The sequence below is a fragment of the Triticum dicoccoides genome, chromosome 1B (assembly GCF_002162155.2).
Source record: "Triticum dicoccoides isolate Atlit2015 ecotype Zavitan chromosome 1B, WEW_v2.0, whole genome shotgun sequence".
NCBI lineage: Eukaryota > Viridiplantae > Streptophyta > Magnoliopsida > Poales > Poaceae > Triticum > Triticum dicoccoides.
This window is the reverse complement of record NC_041381.1, coordinates 591,996,760-592,014,994: the sequence shown is the minus strand read 5'-3', so window position 1 is coordinate 592,014,994 and position 18,235 is coordinate 591,996,760. Positions and strand designations below refer to the sequence as shown.

At 43.8% G+C, this 18,235-nt stretch overlaps 1 protein-coding gene and 2 long non-coding RNA genes across 8 annotated transcripts; 1 reads left to right on the top strand and 2 right to left on the bottom strand.

Annotated features, from left to right (window-relative positions):
* The first annotated feature begins 523 nt into the window (after nt 1-523).
* Nucleotides 524-3,204, top strand: LOC119348958. Of its 4 annotated transcripts, none has more exons than XR_005169172.1 (4): nt 524-795; nt 956-1,091; nt 1,961-2,288; nt 2,502-3,204. It is a non-coding gene; the product is annotated as an uncharacterized LOC119348958 (long non-coding RNA). The 4 variants fall into 4 exon arrangements; XR_005169173.1 differs by having other exon boundaries at nt 1,182-2,288; XR_005169174.1 differs by having other exon boundaries at nt 956-2,288; nt 2,502-2,777; nt 2,875-3,204.
* A 184-nt stretch (nt 3,205-3,388) lies between these two features.
* On the bottom strand, nt 3,389-5,000 carry LOC119348959. The gene is made up of 3 exons (XR_005169175.1): nt 4,727-5,000; nt 4,462-4,611; nt 3,389-3,871 (listed from the first exon to the last, which is right to left on the bottom strand). It is a non-coding gene; the product is annotated as an uncharacterized LOC119348959 (long non-coding RNA).
* An 896-nt stretch (nt 5,001-5,896) lies between these two features.
* Nucleotides 5,897-10,248, bottom strand: LOC119348957. Of its 3 annotated transcripts, none has more exons than XM_037616968.1 (10): nt 9,624-10,248; nt 8,668-9,417; nt 8,416-8,565; nt 8,087-8,324; nt 7,848-7,922; nt 7,688-7,774; nt 7,360-7,535; nt 7,067-7,222; nt 6,280-6,979; nt 5,897-6,164 (listed from the first exon to the last, which is right to left on the bottom strand). In XM_037616968.1, the coding sequence occupies exons 1-9, from the start codon at nt 9,780-9,782 to the stop codon at nt 6,299-6,301; spliced, it is 2,472 nt and encodes an 823-aa protein (XP_037472865.1). In that variant the 5' UTR covers nt 9,783-10,248; the 3' UTR covers nt 5,897-6,164; nt 6,280-6,298. The 3 variants fall into 3 exon arrangements, with proteins under 3 accessions (XP_037472865.1, XP_037472866.1, XP_037472867.1); XM_037616969.1 differs by having other exon boundaries at nt 5,897-6,168; nt 6,284-6,979; XM_037616970.1 differs by having other exon boundaries at nt 5,897-6,979; nt 7,360-7,517; nt 9,624-10,239.
* Nucleotides 10,249-18,235: the final 7,987 nt, after the last annotated feature.

Below are 18,235 nucleotides of genomic sequence, written 5' to 3'. Positions count from 1 at the left end.
TGTATTTCTTTTTAAGATCTTTTGTGAATAATTAATAAAGTGGATGCATGCGTCGCCCCGATACAGAGGTCGGGGGTCTTTCTCCTTTTTTTAAAAAAGCAGGATGACAAAATTGCCAGGTACTTGTTGAAAAAAAATTCCCTAGAGGGAAACTAATAGTAGATTGCGACGAACATGTAGTGGGACGGAGATATTCATATGTTATTATGCTGTTATTATGCAAGTGATCGGCAATTCAGCATTGGAGGGAGGCAACTAGGCACACCGCCGTGCTCAGCTGCTGCTGCCTTACTTCCGCCGACTGCGGTCGTCCGCAACGTCCCCATCTCCCGGTCATTCCCGACTTGGGCTCGCCACCGCTACTCATCTCGAGGGCATATCTGGTGATACGGCTCATGAGGTGATACGGTATGATCTGGAGCGTTAGATCTGGACTATAGGGACAGGATTGAGCAACCTCTTTCCCACTGGAAAATATGCATCGTGCACCCTATGTTATTCCGTAAATGAGCGACTACTGCATATCCCTTCGTCCTGTACGCCTCGAACTGAATCCTGCTCGTCCCCCCGCTCCGCCGCCGGGCACCACAGGGCTTCTCCCACCACCGTCGGCCACCATGACGCCATGCTCCGTCCACTCTTGCTAGCCCCGACTACACACAACCTATTCAGATGCAGCGTGCGTGCCGAACCCGTTGCTCGGATCAGATCCAAATGCTCGATTGTACAATGGGAGCCGAGACAAATCTCTCCCCACCGCCGCTGGAGCTGGAGATTCTACGCGGCGAGGATCAGGTAAGAGGCAGCAAATTCGGGTGATTCCTCTCTGAGCCGCTGGAGTTGGGGGGTGCCATGGAGCAAGTCCCAGTTGGGCCGCCAGCTACCATGGGTCCTGTCCAAGTCCAATCATCGCCAGCAGCTGAGCTCGATCTATCGGTGTCTGTGCCGGTTGCAGCGGTCGGAACTCGATCTGCCTCCTCCAACTGTGGTGACATGTGCATTGGTGGTTCTCGGCCAACCCAGAGTTGTAATCCGGCGGCAGCCCGTTCCTCAGGAAGTGCAGCACATATGGGTGATCCGAGCTCTATGTGGTTAGTTTATCCTCTAATAATCTAATAGTAGTATTCATTGTTCTCTGTTTGGCAAATTCCTTCGGCGAGTCATGGGTTAGTTTTGGACAGGGGCTGGAGTATCAGAACTCCTATGCTTGATGTGCCCAAAAATTTAAAACAGAAAGACAACTGAAGCTATTCTCAGTTGTGAGCAACTCAAATTAGAAAATTTTAAAGGTTCGTTATAAATTAGTATATGCATCGCTATGCTATTACACAATTTCATGACATCTAGTAACTTGTATCACATCTATTAAATAGTATCAAGCAGGCTGAGTACCTGTCTAAGCATTGATGTATCATATATCATTTATTTATTTATTCTTTCAAAGGACGCAAAGGATTTGGCTTCTTGTGGTGGAGATAGTTATAGTACACCAAGGAAAACAAGTAGCACGCCGATCCGTGTAAGTATTATTCAATGTTCAGTGTAGAAGTACCAAAATTTAGCTCACAAATGATAATGGGTGGAAACTCTAGGTTTTAATGGGTGGCGATTTAGGCAAAAAAAACAAAATGGCCAATGCCATAAGCAAAAGCTCTGACAACTTTTTTTATGTGTTTGTGTGGCTATATAAATCAAGTAATCATTCACCCTTTTATGATTTTTTTTCTTGGAATCAAACTTGCTGCTACAGATCAGGCTATTCTCCTAGACATGTATTGCCCTTTTTAGGAGTTTTCCCTTATTTGTGGGATTCACAGGCTATTGTATTCGTTACGAGAATGTTGTGTGGCAACCTGAAGGCTGCAGGATACAAATGTTTCCAACTATTAATTTTTTAGAAGGTAATTGTTGGGGGTTGATTTCAACCTGGATTAGGATGTTAATCCATTACGACATACAGGTTGTGTAAGACTCTTTGCAACCTATTGAACTTATGAATGGGAAAGGAAGGTGATTTGGCTTCTGTAGCAAATCTGTCAACTATGAATCTACATCCGGCAATTGTGAGTATCTGTTCGCTCTGTGGTTTGTTGGTGTCCAGTGCACATGTTAATGGTGACTCTTGCGGGGCAAAAAAATTAGATGCATTTATGATCGATGGGTATGCAGCCAAATCAGAACTAGTGGCTCCTATCATGTGACGAATGCGTTTGGAAAGAACTTCAGGAAGGAGCTATGTACAAGTGTACAAATGAGTTTTGCTCAGGCAGAAAGCAAAATCGAAGAAGGTATGCACCAGGGTTTTTAGATTGATATTCTGTAATCATAAATATCATGTTGTTCCATTAGAACTGCAGACCTTTTTCTGAAAGGATGTCATGTTGTGAACAACAACCTTTTGTATCTACGACAAAATTTTGCTATCTACACTTACTTGCAACAGATGGATAATTTTCTCTCAATTTCCTCGCGGTGGATCTTCTTTTTCTTTCATTGTGCAGCACCAGCAACTTCCGGTGTAACTACCACTGTCAGTTTCCTCGATCACTTTCCTAGCAGCCACCACGGACATGACCAAGCTGTTACGAAGAAGATGAAAAACCTGGGCCTAGGCGGCGAGGGGGAGCTCGTGAAGCCAATGGGACCTGAGAGCATCTGTAAGACCAGGTTATGTGTGAGCTTTGTCGCCGGCAGGTCGTGCGCCTTCGGCGGCAGATGCCCCTTGGCCCATGAGAAAGTTGAATTGTGCAATCCTGCTGCATCTCGAGAAGTCGAAGGTCAAGTGATTCTCATGGTGTTCATGATGGTCGTGCATCTTTTATTTTGCAGAAATGCCTAAACAAAAACTTCTCTTGTCTATTCTTGTTGTAATAGGTGTGTTGATGAAGATCAACTTTTCTTGTCTATTCTTATCCATTTCTTCTTCCGTTCAATCAATTCATGATAGGCAAGACATCAAAAATGGAGTGAACAGAAACTCAGTATCAATGAAGGCATGGTAGACGCCATTGTCCAAGATATTAATATTAGAGCATCAATGTTTTTATCTTGGAAGTTCAAGCCTGTAAGTCGCTGGACTAATGAGGCAGCCCATGTTTTTGGCAAAATCTGTTGAGAAGTCAGAAGATCTGTGTACCTGATGTTGTCAGGACACTGTTTGTAACGATGAGATTATGAATGAAATGAAAGGGTGCCCTAGGTTTATTTCTGTCATCATGTATACTAGTAGTTAGGCACGTAACAATGTGAGTTTTTTAGTTTATCCTAAGAAACAATTCTTTAAATATAGTAGGAGCAAAATTTAACAATGTAATAACATAATGAAGGTGAGTTGTACAAGGAAAACTATTCTTTACAAATTGATGCTAAGGGAAAAAAGCGTCCAAGCTGGCTCAAAGAATCACAAACTTCTTTCTTTATGTAAAGGGACAGTTAATCGATATGCAGAAAAAACATTGTCGGCATACAAAAAATAGTTGAATACCAACCACCAATTCTCGTTTGAGGGAAGAAAATAGAAATTGTTGTACATTGCTCGCACTCAAACGTAGGTAATTTATTCTTGGACATAAGGCTTCTTTGAGGAGAACATAAGGCTTCACTGAGGGAACATGCAGAACCTCTCGTCAGAAGAAAAAAATGAACAGAGGAACCAATAGAAGCTAACCCTTGTAAAAAAATAGTGTCATTAGGAAGATGCCAATCAGGACCAAAATAGGCAAAATGCTGCTCACTTGTAAGTGCCCAGAAATCTCTAAAAGTAGTACGAATGCATGAGATCTTATGCATCTTCATTAGTCACAGCACATATCATCAAGTGGTAGATGCCATTGCATGACTTAGAAGAACCATAGCACACTGAAACTAGCATCTGCACGGTAAGCAAAATATATTAAAAAACTGAACCAATGGAGGCCCGTTTGCTTTCTGCAATCGGCTACTACCATGATATATACTCCCTCCATTCCTAAATATAAGTCTTTTTTGAGGTTTCAAATATACTACAACATACGGATGTATACAGATATATTTTACAGTGTAAATCCACTCATTTTGCTCCGTATGTTGTCCCTTGTTGAAATCTCTAAAAAGACTTATATTTGGGAACGGAGGGAGTAGAAGTTAAAGAATACAAACTGCGGAATATACGCGCAAAATACCATGAATTTGTGCAAGGCAATGGAGACGGGAGATATGGCTTTGAACATCAAAATATATGTAGCAGACATATTCTTAAGCTTCTGTACGAGCTTTGTTAAGAAATTTTGATAACCAATCTAGATTGTCTGAGCAGAAGTATTGATCTCAGATTGTCGGTTGTTCACGTTTAGCGCGGGTATCTGGAGAGACTGACACAGTGCACAAACAACTCTCTAATTTAATTATAAACACCGATTTTCAATTTCAGTTGGTCTCAGCTAGTGATAAACGAACGTACAGCTGGAGATCACTCGCACTCACCAAAGATGCCGATTAATTGTCCCCATGGAGCCTGGCCTCCAGGAAGCACGACGCCGATCTTGAGCGGCTTCGTCACGACCGGCTCGGCCGACGGCAGCACGGCCGCGGACGGCAGGTCGTACAGGCTGGAGAACAGCTTGACTATCTCATCTGCGAGATCGAATCACGACCATCAAATCCCAAATTCAAACCCACCCAGCCCGCGATCTGTCAGGCCAAGATCCGGGAGGGACGCGACCCAGGAAAGATGGCATTCATCACTCACCGGGGCTTCCAGGGGGCGGTGCTAGCTGGCTCGTCGGCGAGGGTGAAGTAGGAGCAGAGGACGGAGGACGGAGGGGAGGGGCAGCGTGTGCGCGATGCGGCTCACCTCGTTGTAGATGTATGCAAGGCGCCCGGGCACGGGCGCATTGGGTGCTGAGCCCCCGTTGGAGGCCGCCGCCGTCGCCGCCGCCATGCGATGCGATGCGCCGGTGGGGGGCTCCAGGCGGCGAGCGAGGCGAGGGTTCTTTTTTTTTTACTGGCGTGAGAATTTTCCTCGCTGAACAAGTACAACGCAGATGGCAGAGTTTTCGTCCGCCTCATTAAATTGCTAAACGTACTTTTAGTGGGCTCTGTCGTTAATCTTAACGGTTAGATACAATTGAGTGGATCTGATTCTGAGGCTCTAATTGTTTGGTGCTTTTCTGTGTACGTTAGACAAGACACGCTTAGGAAAGAAAATGTTTTCTTTTAGTGTTAAAAACGTTCTTATATTTTGGAACAGAGGGAGTAGTAGTATAGAAGTATAGATAACTGGCTAATTGATGTGAGTGTCATCCTACATTGAGAATATACCGCGTGCACATGCTGATATGTTTGATTCTGTTCCTGGTACATGTCTGTTTTCTGCTATGTAGTCTTGGGCAATTTTTGCAAGAATATGCTGCTTCCTTGGGGTAAGATGCAAATGTTCCAAGGGGGGGCATGTAAAAATGCTAGCAACTTGATCTTGTCCCTTCTTCTCACATCCAACGCACCACATGTTTTGGTAGCAGCGTATCACCCTATGCATGGTAGCACTAGATATTTTCCCATGTCATCTATTTGGTCTTGATGAAAAATGGTATGCTGGCCAGAGATGTTTTACAAAAGAGAGGTGGCACCTGTGACTCTAACAGCCTTTTTTTGTGATGTATGGATTGATGAATCCATTTACCACTTAATTTTTACTGTCCTCTTGCTGGGTATATTTGGAACATTGTTATAGCTGTTCTTTAGGAATTGTCTGTCAACTCCCTGATGCTAATTCTTCCTCCTATCATACAAAGATCATATTTACATGTCACTATCTCTCAATGTATTTCTCGTGGGCATGCTGAATTAACTAGCCTCTCTTGCATGTTAAACAATGCGCACTTCCATTCACTGAAAACTGTCTTGTTGCTACACTCACAGAAATGGCCGCATTGTATGGAGCAGCAAGCCAGCAACACATAGCATTGGATCACGGTTACCAAAACACTAGCTGCAACAACACGTCCTAATTGCAACCAAAAGGCAACATTAGTTACCAATCACATACTACTACGGTTCCAACTAATTCTTACTACATAGCATTGGATCACGGTTACCAAAACACTAGCTGCGGCAACACATCCTAATTGCAACCAAAAGGCAGCATCACTTACCAACCACATACTACTACGGTTCCAACTAATTCTTACTCCCTCCGTCCCAAAATACTTGTCGAAGAAATTGATAAAAATGGATGTATCTAGAACTAAAATATGTCTAGATACATCCATTTCTCCGACGAGTATTTCCGGACGGAGGGAGTACTAAACTAAGTTCAGAATCACATCTTGTTAATTCGAATCTCAAGAGACAACTCCTTGGATGCCCCAGCCCCAAACACATGCGCAGGCGGCACAACCAAGAAGAATGGCAGCTTCTCCACGGCAACATCGCAGGGCTTGGAGCTGCTCGTCACCGCCGGCGTGTCCACCATACATCTGCCGCCTGCAACGTCCGGCGGACCATATGCCCACATCATGGCTGGGTACTGCAGCAGCGCTGACGTGCTGGCCCTGATGCACACCACTGACACAGCAGTGATCGCATTGAGCAAGCCCACAACAAGAAGGAACACGCTGCCGTCCTCCGCAAGGAGCAGACGCCGCGGTTCTGACACCGGAACCTGAAGCCAGAGAACCTTGCCGTACTCAATCTTGTGCACAGGCCAGGAATGCAGGGTGGCAAGGTGGCCGAGGAGCGCCGGTGGCGGGCCGGTGAAGCTGCAGCCGGGCTCCGTGCAGAAGCAGGGTGCGTGTGGGCACGCACTATGGTGATCGTCATGCTCATGGTAGGTGACGTAGCTCTGGCAGCCACCGTGGGAGCACTTTATCGTTGCCAACGAGACGATGTCGTCCATTAAAAGGCAGGGAACAAAGCCTCCGCCGCCATGCTTGCACATCGGGCACTGTCCGCCAGGGAGCTCGGCAAGGCATGTGACACAAACTGAATGCCTGCCATTGCACTGCACAAATTCAAGATCATAGCAAGAGGTTAGTATTAATGCTGCCTTTCTCAGGTGAATGGAACAAACAATTGGTCTAGTATTTGCCTGGAAGACAGGAGGCTTTAAGGGGCGGAAGCAGAGGCGGCAGTCAAGAAAACTTGTTTCCACTCCGGCCTTCCGAACGCCTTTCTCCATCGTCAACAGAGAACCCATGTTTCTTACCATGGAGGTGCCCGGAGCAACTTGCGTCCCCTCCGTAGTCTGCAAAAAAATCATGGAGTACAACACATAACATGCATGCCATGCCGTGTGGAATTAGCACCCACTATGACTATGCACAGAAAATTCTTCTGCGAACTCTTAGAACGCTGTGACAAAAGTGAATAGCATCTACATACTTGGGCAGCCTCAGGTTCGGAGGAAGGCCCGTTGGACCGCATCTGCTGACTATCTCTTGGAGATTTTCTGCGTTCTTCCTCCAGGGAGAGATAATCTGTTCTGACAGCATTGGCGGTCATAAACACGCTCCCCTGCCTGGTGTGAATGTCTCCGTGAGCTGCAGTTAGAGTTTTATCTGTGATGTAAAATCAACATGAAAAGAAAAATATAAAGTTCTACAAACACAACAATTCAAATCCATGTGCAAATTCATGAGATATGTAGTTTGCTTGAACATCCAGTTCCATGAAATTCTAACACCTTCATATAATCGGGCAAGAGTAGTACCTCCACATGAACCATCATGAACTGAAGCAGAGTTGTGCAGATCATCTCTGCTGCTGTCAACAGTACGCAGCAGGGAAGGTGGTTGAGCTACAGAAAAGATGGGTTAATGCAAATGATATCAAACTAGCATAAAAAGAAGAGAATGTGAATATAAAATAACCTTGATTCTTGTCAGGTAGGATTGTAGCATTGGTCTTGCGCCTAACATCAAGATTTGTTTCCTCCATCATCTCATCTTGAAAAAATAATAGGTAATGCAAAATGAGTCGTTAAAAAGTATGAAAACACAAAAAATAGTAATGAAATGGTGGACCATACAGATGAACAGATCTCATCACAACATGGACATCTAGATCCATCAAATTCAGAACCTTGGTATAACTGGGGCAAGGGCACTACCTCCTGTTTCTAATGTCTCAGTTTGGGAGGGTTGTCCGGACGGAGATAAATGATCAAATTTTGCAGGCACCTCCTTACTAACATTGGGGTCACCAGATGATCCATCATGAACTGAAGCACGATTGTCACTACAATTTGTGGGAACTCGAACAGTAGGCGGCGGGGAAGTTGGACAGGCTGTAAATAAGAGCTGAGATTGGGAATCCTCGAAATAGCAGGTACCCTCCTTGGGCCTAAGCTGTTAAAAAGTAATATAGTGGTGTCACTTAAAATTTGAGACTACAGTAAAGAATGTATCAATGATGTATGGTCAGAACAGTAGCACTCACCGCAAGTTTACCATATGTTTCAAGGCCATTAGCTATCTGTGTATCCTCATGCAAGATATTCGCTATAATACCATTGGTGAAGTGTGCGATACGTGGGATTTCAATTGCATCAAGCCGATTCATACTTAATAGGTTGTCCAAATAAAAAATCTGCAAAAAGTAACAACATAGTATATCAAATGCAGACCACATCCTTTGATTAAAAGAGAAAAGAAGAACAAGAACAAAGTAACCAAACAGGGAATGACTTACAATACAAAAGAGGGTGCAACTAGTGAGGGACAGGGTTGGTTCATTCGATTTCTTGGGATTAGCCAATCTCGTGGAATAAGCCAATCTCGTGGAATAAGCCAATCTCTTGGACTTCCAGGAAATTACAGCTTGGCTAATGTCGTGAACAAGGACCTTGCACCAATCAATATTTGGAAGATTGTGTAAGTCAGAAGTCCAAGCCGCATCCCTCCCTGTGATATATGTAGCCGTAGTGGGGAATAAGAGACGATTGAACACAATTATAATGAAGCATCTTATCGTCAAGTCGTCATCGCCCCCGAGGCGTATGCGTTGGTACAAGACTTCAACAGTAATGTTTTCGTCCTTAGGGACACCAAGTAGTTTCTTGAGCTCCCGAAGTTGCTCTATTTTTATTGCACGGGATAAAGGAGGTGGATCTATGCCGCCATTGGGTAAGCCAAGGACACAATGCACAGCATGGGGTGTAATCTTAAGACCACCCTGCGTGCCAACATTGATCACAAGGGATTCACTTGTATTGTCCATTAGAAACACAGGCAGGTTCCTTGTCCGGAGCGCATCAACAGTCAAACTGAGCACCCACCCAAAACCTAACTTCTTGATCCTTTTCCTCTGGCAATCTTTTAGAATTTCAATAGCTGATTTAATAAACTCTGGAGCACACCATATGGTGGGACGACACTTCTTCTTCTTCTTCTCGTCACTTTTTGTGGGGATGGTGGGAGAGTTGTTGGAGACTTTCTTACCCTGCATATAAAAACATAATAGGTAGAGGCAGCAAACTATTAGACTTAGAATGGCAATAGCAATCCAATTTCCCAAATAAAACGGTGCTAATTGGTAGTTTGGTACCTAGGTGTGACCCAAAAGGAGACATGAATTGGCAGCAGCATGTAAATAACAAGTACTAGCAACACATGGAGATTCGGCAAGGATGAGACAAGGTAAATCACCTTGACAGCCTTCGATTCATGGGTCTTCTTACGCTTGAATCGCCGTGGGGGAGTGAAATCATCTTCCTCGTCGCTGCTGGAAATGAGTTCCGGGGAAGTGGAATGCGTCTTCCTCTTGCGCACTGAAGGTTCCGTATTGGAAGAACCAGCCGACTCCATACCTTCGTTTCAGATCGGGATTTCGAGCGATTCGCCCAAACGCGCCCCGGGTGGCGGCGCCCTTGTCCGAAGCCGCGGCTCCCAACCCCTCGCGGGCGGGGCGGCCCGTCGATCTGGATAGGACGCGCAGTGCCGCCTCCGCCGCGCGGCCGGACCGTTCGATCCGACTACGGCGCGCGGCCTCCTCCTCTGCGATCTCCCTCCGGCGTGGGTGGATTGGAGTTGGTACTAGTGCGTGTGCGGGAGCGAGTGGATAGAGCTGGAGCTGGATGTGGATGGGAAGAGACGCGAGAGCACGGGAGGAGGCAGCACGAGCTCAATGACAGATTGACAGGGTGAGTAAAATGTGTTTATTTCTAGTAGGTACCGTCACCCACCACTCGTGCTGTGCTACTGCTGTCTTCTTTTTTCACCCCGCTTTTTATTTATAAAGCCACGATCTTGCCAGTCGAAATAAGATACCATCAGTTTGATGGAGGAGGGGTCAAATAAACGATGCCTCCAGGGAGGAGACCGCCATCCACGGACGTCGACGGCGGCAAACTGACAAGGTCAAGCACGGCACTTTAAAATAGTATGGACTATATACGAACAAAATGGATGAATTTACACCTTAAAATATGTCTATATACATTTGTATGTAGTCTGCATGAAATCTCTAAAATGACTTGTATTTGGAAACGGAGAGCATACTGAGCTAGTTTAAATACTCCATTTGAAATACATTGCGTAATTGGTTTTGTTCTTAGTCCAACTTTGGAAGCTTACGAAATTTAATATCAACATCTACAGTACACAAAAATACAATGTATAATTATTTTTCAAGATGGATCCTATAAACTAATTATTGTGAACATTAGTACTTTTTCCTACAAATTTAACCAAACCTCCTAATTTAACTTGGGACGACAAATTTTAGAAAGAAAGCATATTTATGTATTTTGAAAGGAAAGTACTCCCTCGGTTTCATAATGTGATGCATATAGGGAGGTGCTTGTTTCATCATTTTTTCATCTGTCATCTGTTTACAACATAAACAAAAATCTTACGGTCGTTTGGTTGTGTCTGTCCGTAATCGAGTGCCTCTGTATCCAGCCTAGCTAACGGTTGATACCCACAGGTATACCTTGCCATGGGCAGCCCGGCCCGGACGGCCCGACCCGAAAATCCCGGGCTGAGCTGAGCCCGAGCGTGTCATCGGGTCGGGCTCGGGCCAGAAAATCAAGCCAGGCGTGCAGGTCAGATCGGGCTTGGCCCTGCACAAAACAAGATTTTAGCTGTAGTCAGGTCGGGCCGACCGGGCCGTGTCGGGCTTTTTCGGGCTTGGGCCCAATTTAGTAGGCCCGACGGTTGGGCTGGGCCAGGCTCTTCTTTTCAGGGTTTTTTTTTAACCTGGCCCGATGTTGGAAATATGCCCTAGAGGCAATAATAAAATGGTTATTATTATATTTTCCTTGTTCATGATAATTGTCTATTGTTCATGCTATAATTGTATTAACCGGAAACCGTAATACATGTGTGAATACATAGACCACAACATGTCCCTAGTGAGCCTCTAGTTGACTAGCTCGTTGATCAATAGATGGTTATGGTTTCCTAACCATGGACATTGGATGTCATTGATAACGGGATCACATCATTAGGAGAATGATGTGATGGACAAGACCCAATCCTAAGCATAGCACAAGATCGTGTAGTTCGTTTGCTAAAAGCTTTTCTAATGTCAAGTATCATTTCCTTAGACCATGAGATTGTGCAACTCTCGGATACCGTAGGAATGCTTTGGGTGTGCCAAACGTCACAACATAACTGGGTGGCTATAAAGGTGCACTGCGGGTATCTCCGAAAGTGTTTGTTGGGTTCGCACGAATCGAGACTGGGATTTGTCACTCCGTGTGACGGAGAGGTATCTCTGGGCCCACTCGGTAATGCATCATCATAATGAGCTCAATGTGACTAAGTAGTTAGTCACAGGATCATGCATTATGGAACGAGTAAAGTGACTTGCCGGTAACGAGATTGAATAAGGTATTGGGATACCGACGATCGAATCTCGGGCAAGTAACGTACCGATTGACAAAGGGAATTGTATACGGGATTGCTTGAATCCCCGACATTGTGATTCATCTGATGAGATCATCGTGGAACATGTGGGAGCCAACATGGGTATCCAGATCCTGTTGTTGGTTATTGGCCGGAGAACGTCTAGGTCATGTCTGCATGGTTCCCGAACCCGTAGGGTCTACACACTTAAGGTTCGGTGACGCTAGAGTTGTTATGGGAAATAGTATGTGGTTACCGAAGGTTGTTCGGAGTCCCGGATGAGATCCCGGACGTGAAGAGGAACTCCGGATGTAGGGTAACACAGCAGAAAACAAAAAATTTCCGACCTACGCACTAGCCCAGGACCACTATGGAGACTGCATACATGGTTTGATCTTTTTCGTTACCGACTCGTAGCGCAGCGGGAAGTAGAGTCGATGACGATCGGCGGTGCAGATCCCCGCAGCTAGGATTTACAACCTCCCAACCGCGAGGATTTATACCCTCATCTGCTCCTCAGACAGCCCTCTGGGAGGCGGTCGAACAGCCCCCCTAGACGGTGTCGCAGACAGCCCTTCGGGAGGACCCTCAAAACTCGGACGGTCACTCGGACAGCCCTTCGGGAGGCACTCTCGAACTAAAACCGAAACTACGATCTCTCTACAGAGTTGCACATAGACGGTGTCATCTATCCGGCAGGGCTTCGCCGTCCAGAACTAGTTCCTGCCGGAACCCAGACAGCCTTTCGGCTCTACGAAACTATTTCGCTGGGAGGGAGAGAAGAAGCCAGATCATTGCATGGCACTTGTATGAGAGCAAAGGGATGAGGTTTGGGCAGCCCCCTCACCTCCTATTTATAAGGAAACCAAGGGGTAGGATGGGTATTCTGAAATACCAAAAGTGCCCCCACTTTATGTCACACACAAAGGGTATAAAAGGCATAAAGGAATGACAAGTGGAGCCCCATGGAGGAGCTGCACCCTCCAACGTCCCACCTTCATGGGGGCCCCCCAAAGGGGGTTCCTTGATCCCCAAGTCCTTCTAGAAGCCTTTTGGGAAAAGCCCCAAAAGGTGGCTTTCCATAAATATCCCAAAAAGTACTTTCACTATTCACGACGACATTTTTTAGCGTCCGTTTGAACTGAAAATATTATGTGGGCTTAGAACATTTCCAGTACCCACCAAAATAATTTTCAACGCGTTCCGAAACAATTCCGGTTTAGTGATTTTCATCTGCGAAAAGCATCTGAAGTGGTTCCGGCAGCTCCGGAGCATATCCGGTTATTATCCCGGAAAATTCCAGAAAGCTTCCAGAATGATTCTGGCACCCTCCAAGAATTATCAGGCATGTGCCGAAACCAATTTGACTTAATGGTATCCCCTGAAACAACTTTTCAGTTTCATCGAAACTCATCCGATGACCTCTCTCTGCGGAACCTTTTCCGATGTCCGAAACTTTTCCGATGTCCGAAACTTTTTCGGTGATTTTCTCTCAGACTCCTTGTCTAGTATTTAGCAGACAGATGACCCTTAAGCGTGTGACCCTATAGGTTCGATGAAGTATAGACATGACCGGAACCCTTTCTGATCAATGATCAACATCGGAGCCGTGGACACCCATATTGACCCCTATACCCACACGAATGAATATTCGAGTGAACCTCCAGTTGCCGTGTGCTATTCCTGTTGCTTCGTGATATGTTACAAATACCCGAGGTGAGACATGTTGGCATTCCCGTGGATCAATAACTTGTCCACTATGCTAGTTACCTCGTTACCGTTATTGTTCTCTTTTCTCGTTACCGTGTTCCGTCATCCCCGTGATCAAATCACAAAGTGTCTGGTCAGACGATGATGGATACCGTAACACCGAGAGGGCCCAGAGATATCTCTCCATCGTCGGAGGAGCAAATCCCAATCTTGAGCTATCAAGTTACTTGACATACTTTCTCCAAGAACTCGTAAGCCGCCGTAATAGCCACCCATTTACGGATGACGTTTAACAAACCCTAAAGTTTATGAAGCAAGCATGAAGAAACTCGATACTCTCATGGTCTAAGGAATCATGCAAACAGTAACCATCTCTGTGTTATTTACCATTAACTTGTGACGAATAAATCTCATAGCATAACATCAATCCAGGTCGATTCAACACAAATGTTCTCTTAACATTGTGCCCTCAAAGTTGCTGGCATAGACATGCCCATGATTGGGAAAACATAATCATCATACAACACTTGAGCTAGTCTTAGAGGCATGACTAGGAATACATTTTACCGTTTATTATTCCACACGTGCACATGGGTTTTCCCAGAGCCTTTATGGATATATGGGCTCGGGAACCACAACAGTTATAGCATGGAACATAAACATAATTATGAACTTGGAGATAAATAATAGCATTTATTATTGCCTCTAGGGCATATCTCCTACAGACTCCCACTTGCACTAGAGTCAATAATCTAGTTTAATGCTAATGCACTTCACACCTGTGGCACATCGGTGTAAATATGCTTCGCTTGTGGTATAGCCTGATGTCCAACGAAACTGACGACTTCAACTCCGTGTGTATCTCTGTATATCCTCGCGTTTTCACGCTTTCACAAAATTCATATTTTGTGTGGACTTGGCTTTATATATATGTGAATCATTGGTTGCAACCTGATTCCTCAGACTGAGCTATGGAGCAACTATCTGCAATAGTGTCCCATTGACCAAAGCCTTCTTGGAACCATACGTAAGTTCTTGAATGAACTATATGATTCAACATCTTGTTTGTCGCTTCTTAAGCGGCAACATACTCCGCCTCTGTTATAGAATTCGCCACAGTAACTTGTTTGAAACAATTTCCAACTAACCGTGCCACCATATTGTGTATTACACAAAACACTTAACTTAAATCAAAAATCGCATGGAGAAAAGATGAAGACTGTATCGATGTAACATTTTACAACGAACTCTTCATGATCTCCGCTTGCGAGAAAACATATCATCAGTACTTACTCTAGTACTCAATGACATCTTTCACTGTTGTCCCACGATCAGTACTTTGATCACTTTGGTATCCATACTCGCAACACCTTGGGAGTATCAGACATATCCGGTTGTTTTACATACCATGGAATACATGATTAATCCAAACACAAAAGTGTGTGGAATCTGCATCATGTATTTTGCTCATCAGTGTTTTGGGACACCGAGTCTTGCAAAAAACTCTTCCATGTGACTCCGGCAAGAATCACTCCTTGGCGGTTTTAAATGCTAAAAAGGTTTTAGCACCTTGTCAGTATGTATTCATTGCTTAGCCCTATTAGGTAAATCTATCTCCATAGATCATTATAATATTGAGGCTATTTAGCCTAAGCACTTCATCAAAAAACTATTTTCAAATGAAGTCCTAATTCGTGTCAAGAAATTTATTTCCAATTAACAATGTGTCAAGCACACAAGGTTTTTAGAAATATTATTAGGCTCCCACTTACTTTCTTGAATTACAAGCATCTTCGTTACCCATTGACGAAGTCAAACCCCTTTGACCATTTCATCAAAGCATGAAGATTCCAACTCCATTTTGCTCTCTTCTGTCCATCGCTGGAACTCTGAAGTTTGCACCCTTACTAGCATCCTCTGGATAGACAAAATGCCTTGGACTGTAACACATGCAAGTCCTTGGTTTCATTTCCATCAAATGGAAATCCTATTTTCATCCATGTTTCATATCTCATGATTGAAATATGTATTAATTGCTAGTTCAACCCGAACCGACTTTAAGCATCGCTACGATGAAAACAACCTCATCGTAGTCAACTCTTGAACTTGTTATTTCAACAAGTCGAGCTTTATGGATAAAACATTTTTATCCGTATCAGTTTTAAGTTCCATAAATATTCGTTAGACTCTAAGTCTTCCGAAAGGTGTATCAAGGTTTTAATCTTGAATCACTTATATGGAAACTAACTCGGTTTGTATTGGCATTTAGCCAATTTCGGAGTCAGGGCCCATCAACACTTCCTTGTGTATCGTAGGTATAAGTTTTCTTATAACAATATCTCGTTTGCGCACCTGAGAAGTTTGCACGAGCCTTGCCTACATGGTTCAGCTGCAAGTTCGACCGAAGTTCATACATTTTATTGTAGAGACTTCCATATCAGTCGTAGTAGGAAACTCTGGAATTACTTCCAAGGTCTCTTTCCTTTGATATGATGACGAAGATATTGTATATCTCATCGAGTTGCACTATTCTTCCACTCACCTTTTTGAAAGAACAATTTTCTTCAAAATCACACCGTTCTTTATGGCAAAACTTTTTGCCTCGGTATAGTGGTGGGGGAAAACCCAATAATTTGGATAACCTACAAAGTAGCACTTGTCTGATTTGGAATAGGTTTGTAACCTTTTACACAAGCCCCATATTCCAAATGTTAAGAAAATATATAACATGGTTGGGCGTACCATACCATGGCTTCATTTCAACAGACCCGATGTAGCTCTTTTCAGTGTAAAAGCCACAGTCTCTAAAGCATCACTTTAAAAGGGATAATGGCAAATTTATTTATGTCTTGTTTGACCTTACCATGTCATAAATGGTTAGACTACATCTCCAAGGACTTTTCACTTGCAGTGGTGTTCCGGGAGGTGCAAGTTATGAAACCCCTTTCACAACTCATCAGACATTTGCTAAACATGTAACTCAAATATTCCTTTGTGCAATCAAATTGCAGAAACATAATTTTCTTGTTACAGTAACTTCTACTTCATTTTTGAAAACCTTTCGAATGATTTCAAAAGATCCAGACTTACATCTCATCAAGTAAATATCCATATATCTACTTGAGTCATTTCTGAAGATAAATAAATCCACTACTAACAACACTTATCGGACTACACACATCAAATGTATGATCACTAATAAGTTTGTTGTTCGTTCCTTATGGCCTGTGAACGGTATTTTAGTCACTTCACTTTTCGAAGTAAAGTTGCAAGTGTCAGATGATTCAAAATCAAAAAGACTTCAAAATCCATCATAATAGAATTTTCCATGCGGGTTTGTCCAATGTGATCAAATGTAGTGCCACACTTGTGTGGTATTCTTTTAGTCTTGCGACATTTAGCATTAGTGTTATGGATGTATCATATTACCATCAATATTCATAACATACGTCCCATATTGGATGGAAGCACGACCCTTCATGTTATTCATAATACTTAACAACAATTGTTGTTTTTATGAACAACTCTTTTGCAACAAACATTGTGCAATGGGCTAGAGTGTATGAAACTCTAAAATGAATTATGAAAGTAAACCCAGAGGTATTGTATTATTATCAATATTCATAACATACATCTCATTCATAATGAAACTATGGCCCTTGTGTTATTCATAACATCGAACATAAAAAGTTCTCTCATGAACAACCTTCTTGCAAGATACCTTATGCAATGGGCTAGAGTTTGTAAAACTCTAAATGAATTATGAAAATAAATATAGACGTCAATACACCGATGGAAGGTATAGTAACATTTACTATGTTCCCTGTGTATACCTTAACCTCATTCCTAGCTAGCCTTTTAGGCCATAGTAGCTCTTACATTGATTCGTAACAGAATGCAATCGAGCGAGTATCTTTGTGATTAACTCACAATACCCAAGAATTAGTGATTAACATGTTTAACCATAATTCGCAAGAACTATATCTTTGACCAGCCTACTATACATCAAAAACTTGTATGACATTCATACATGAGCTGGATATTCCAGTCATCTTTCTTTCTGCCTTTATACCTCTAACAGTTTAACTTTTAGTATTTCTCCTACTCGCAAAAGAAGCACCCAACTTAAGAGTGGCGTTAGCCCCGGACTTCCTAGGCGTGTAAGTCACACTAACACCCTTTGGACACTTCCTTTCTCTTTAAGTTGTTGTTTTATTCACCTTTCATCATATGACAGGCGTTCTTCTGGATCCCTCTCTTATCAGTCTAATGCATAGTAAACACTTTACTAATCCCCTTGGCGCAGCCCTCTCCCTCTCCAACACCTCCTCCTCCTCCGTAGAGCTTGGCGAAGCCCTGCAGAAATACCACAAGCTCCACCACCACAACGTCGTGCTGCCGGAGCTCTCCCTCAACTTCTCCTCTCTCCTTGCTGGATCAAGAAGGAGGAGACGTCCCCGGGCTGTACGTGTGTTGAACGCGGAGGCACCGTTGTTCGGTGCTTAGATCGGAATCAACCGCGATCTGAATCGCTACGAGTAGGACTCCTTCATCCGCGTTCTTGCAATGCTTCCGTATCGCGATCTTCAAGGGTATGAAGATGCACTCCCCCTCTCTCTCGTTGCTAGTCACTCCATAGATTGATCTTGGTGATGCGTAGAAAATTTTGAATTTCTGCTATGTTCCCCAACACCCGAGGT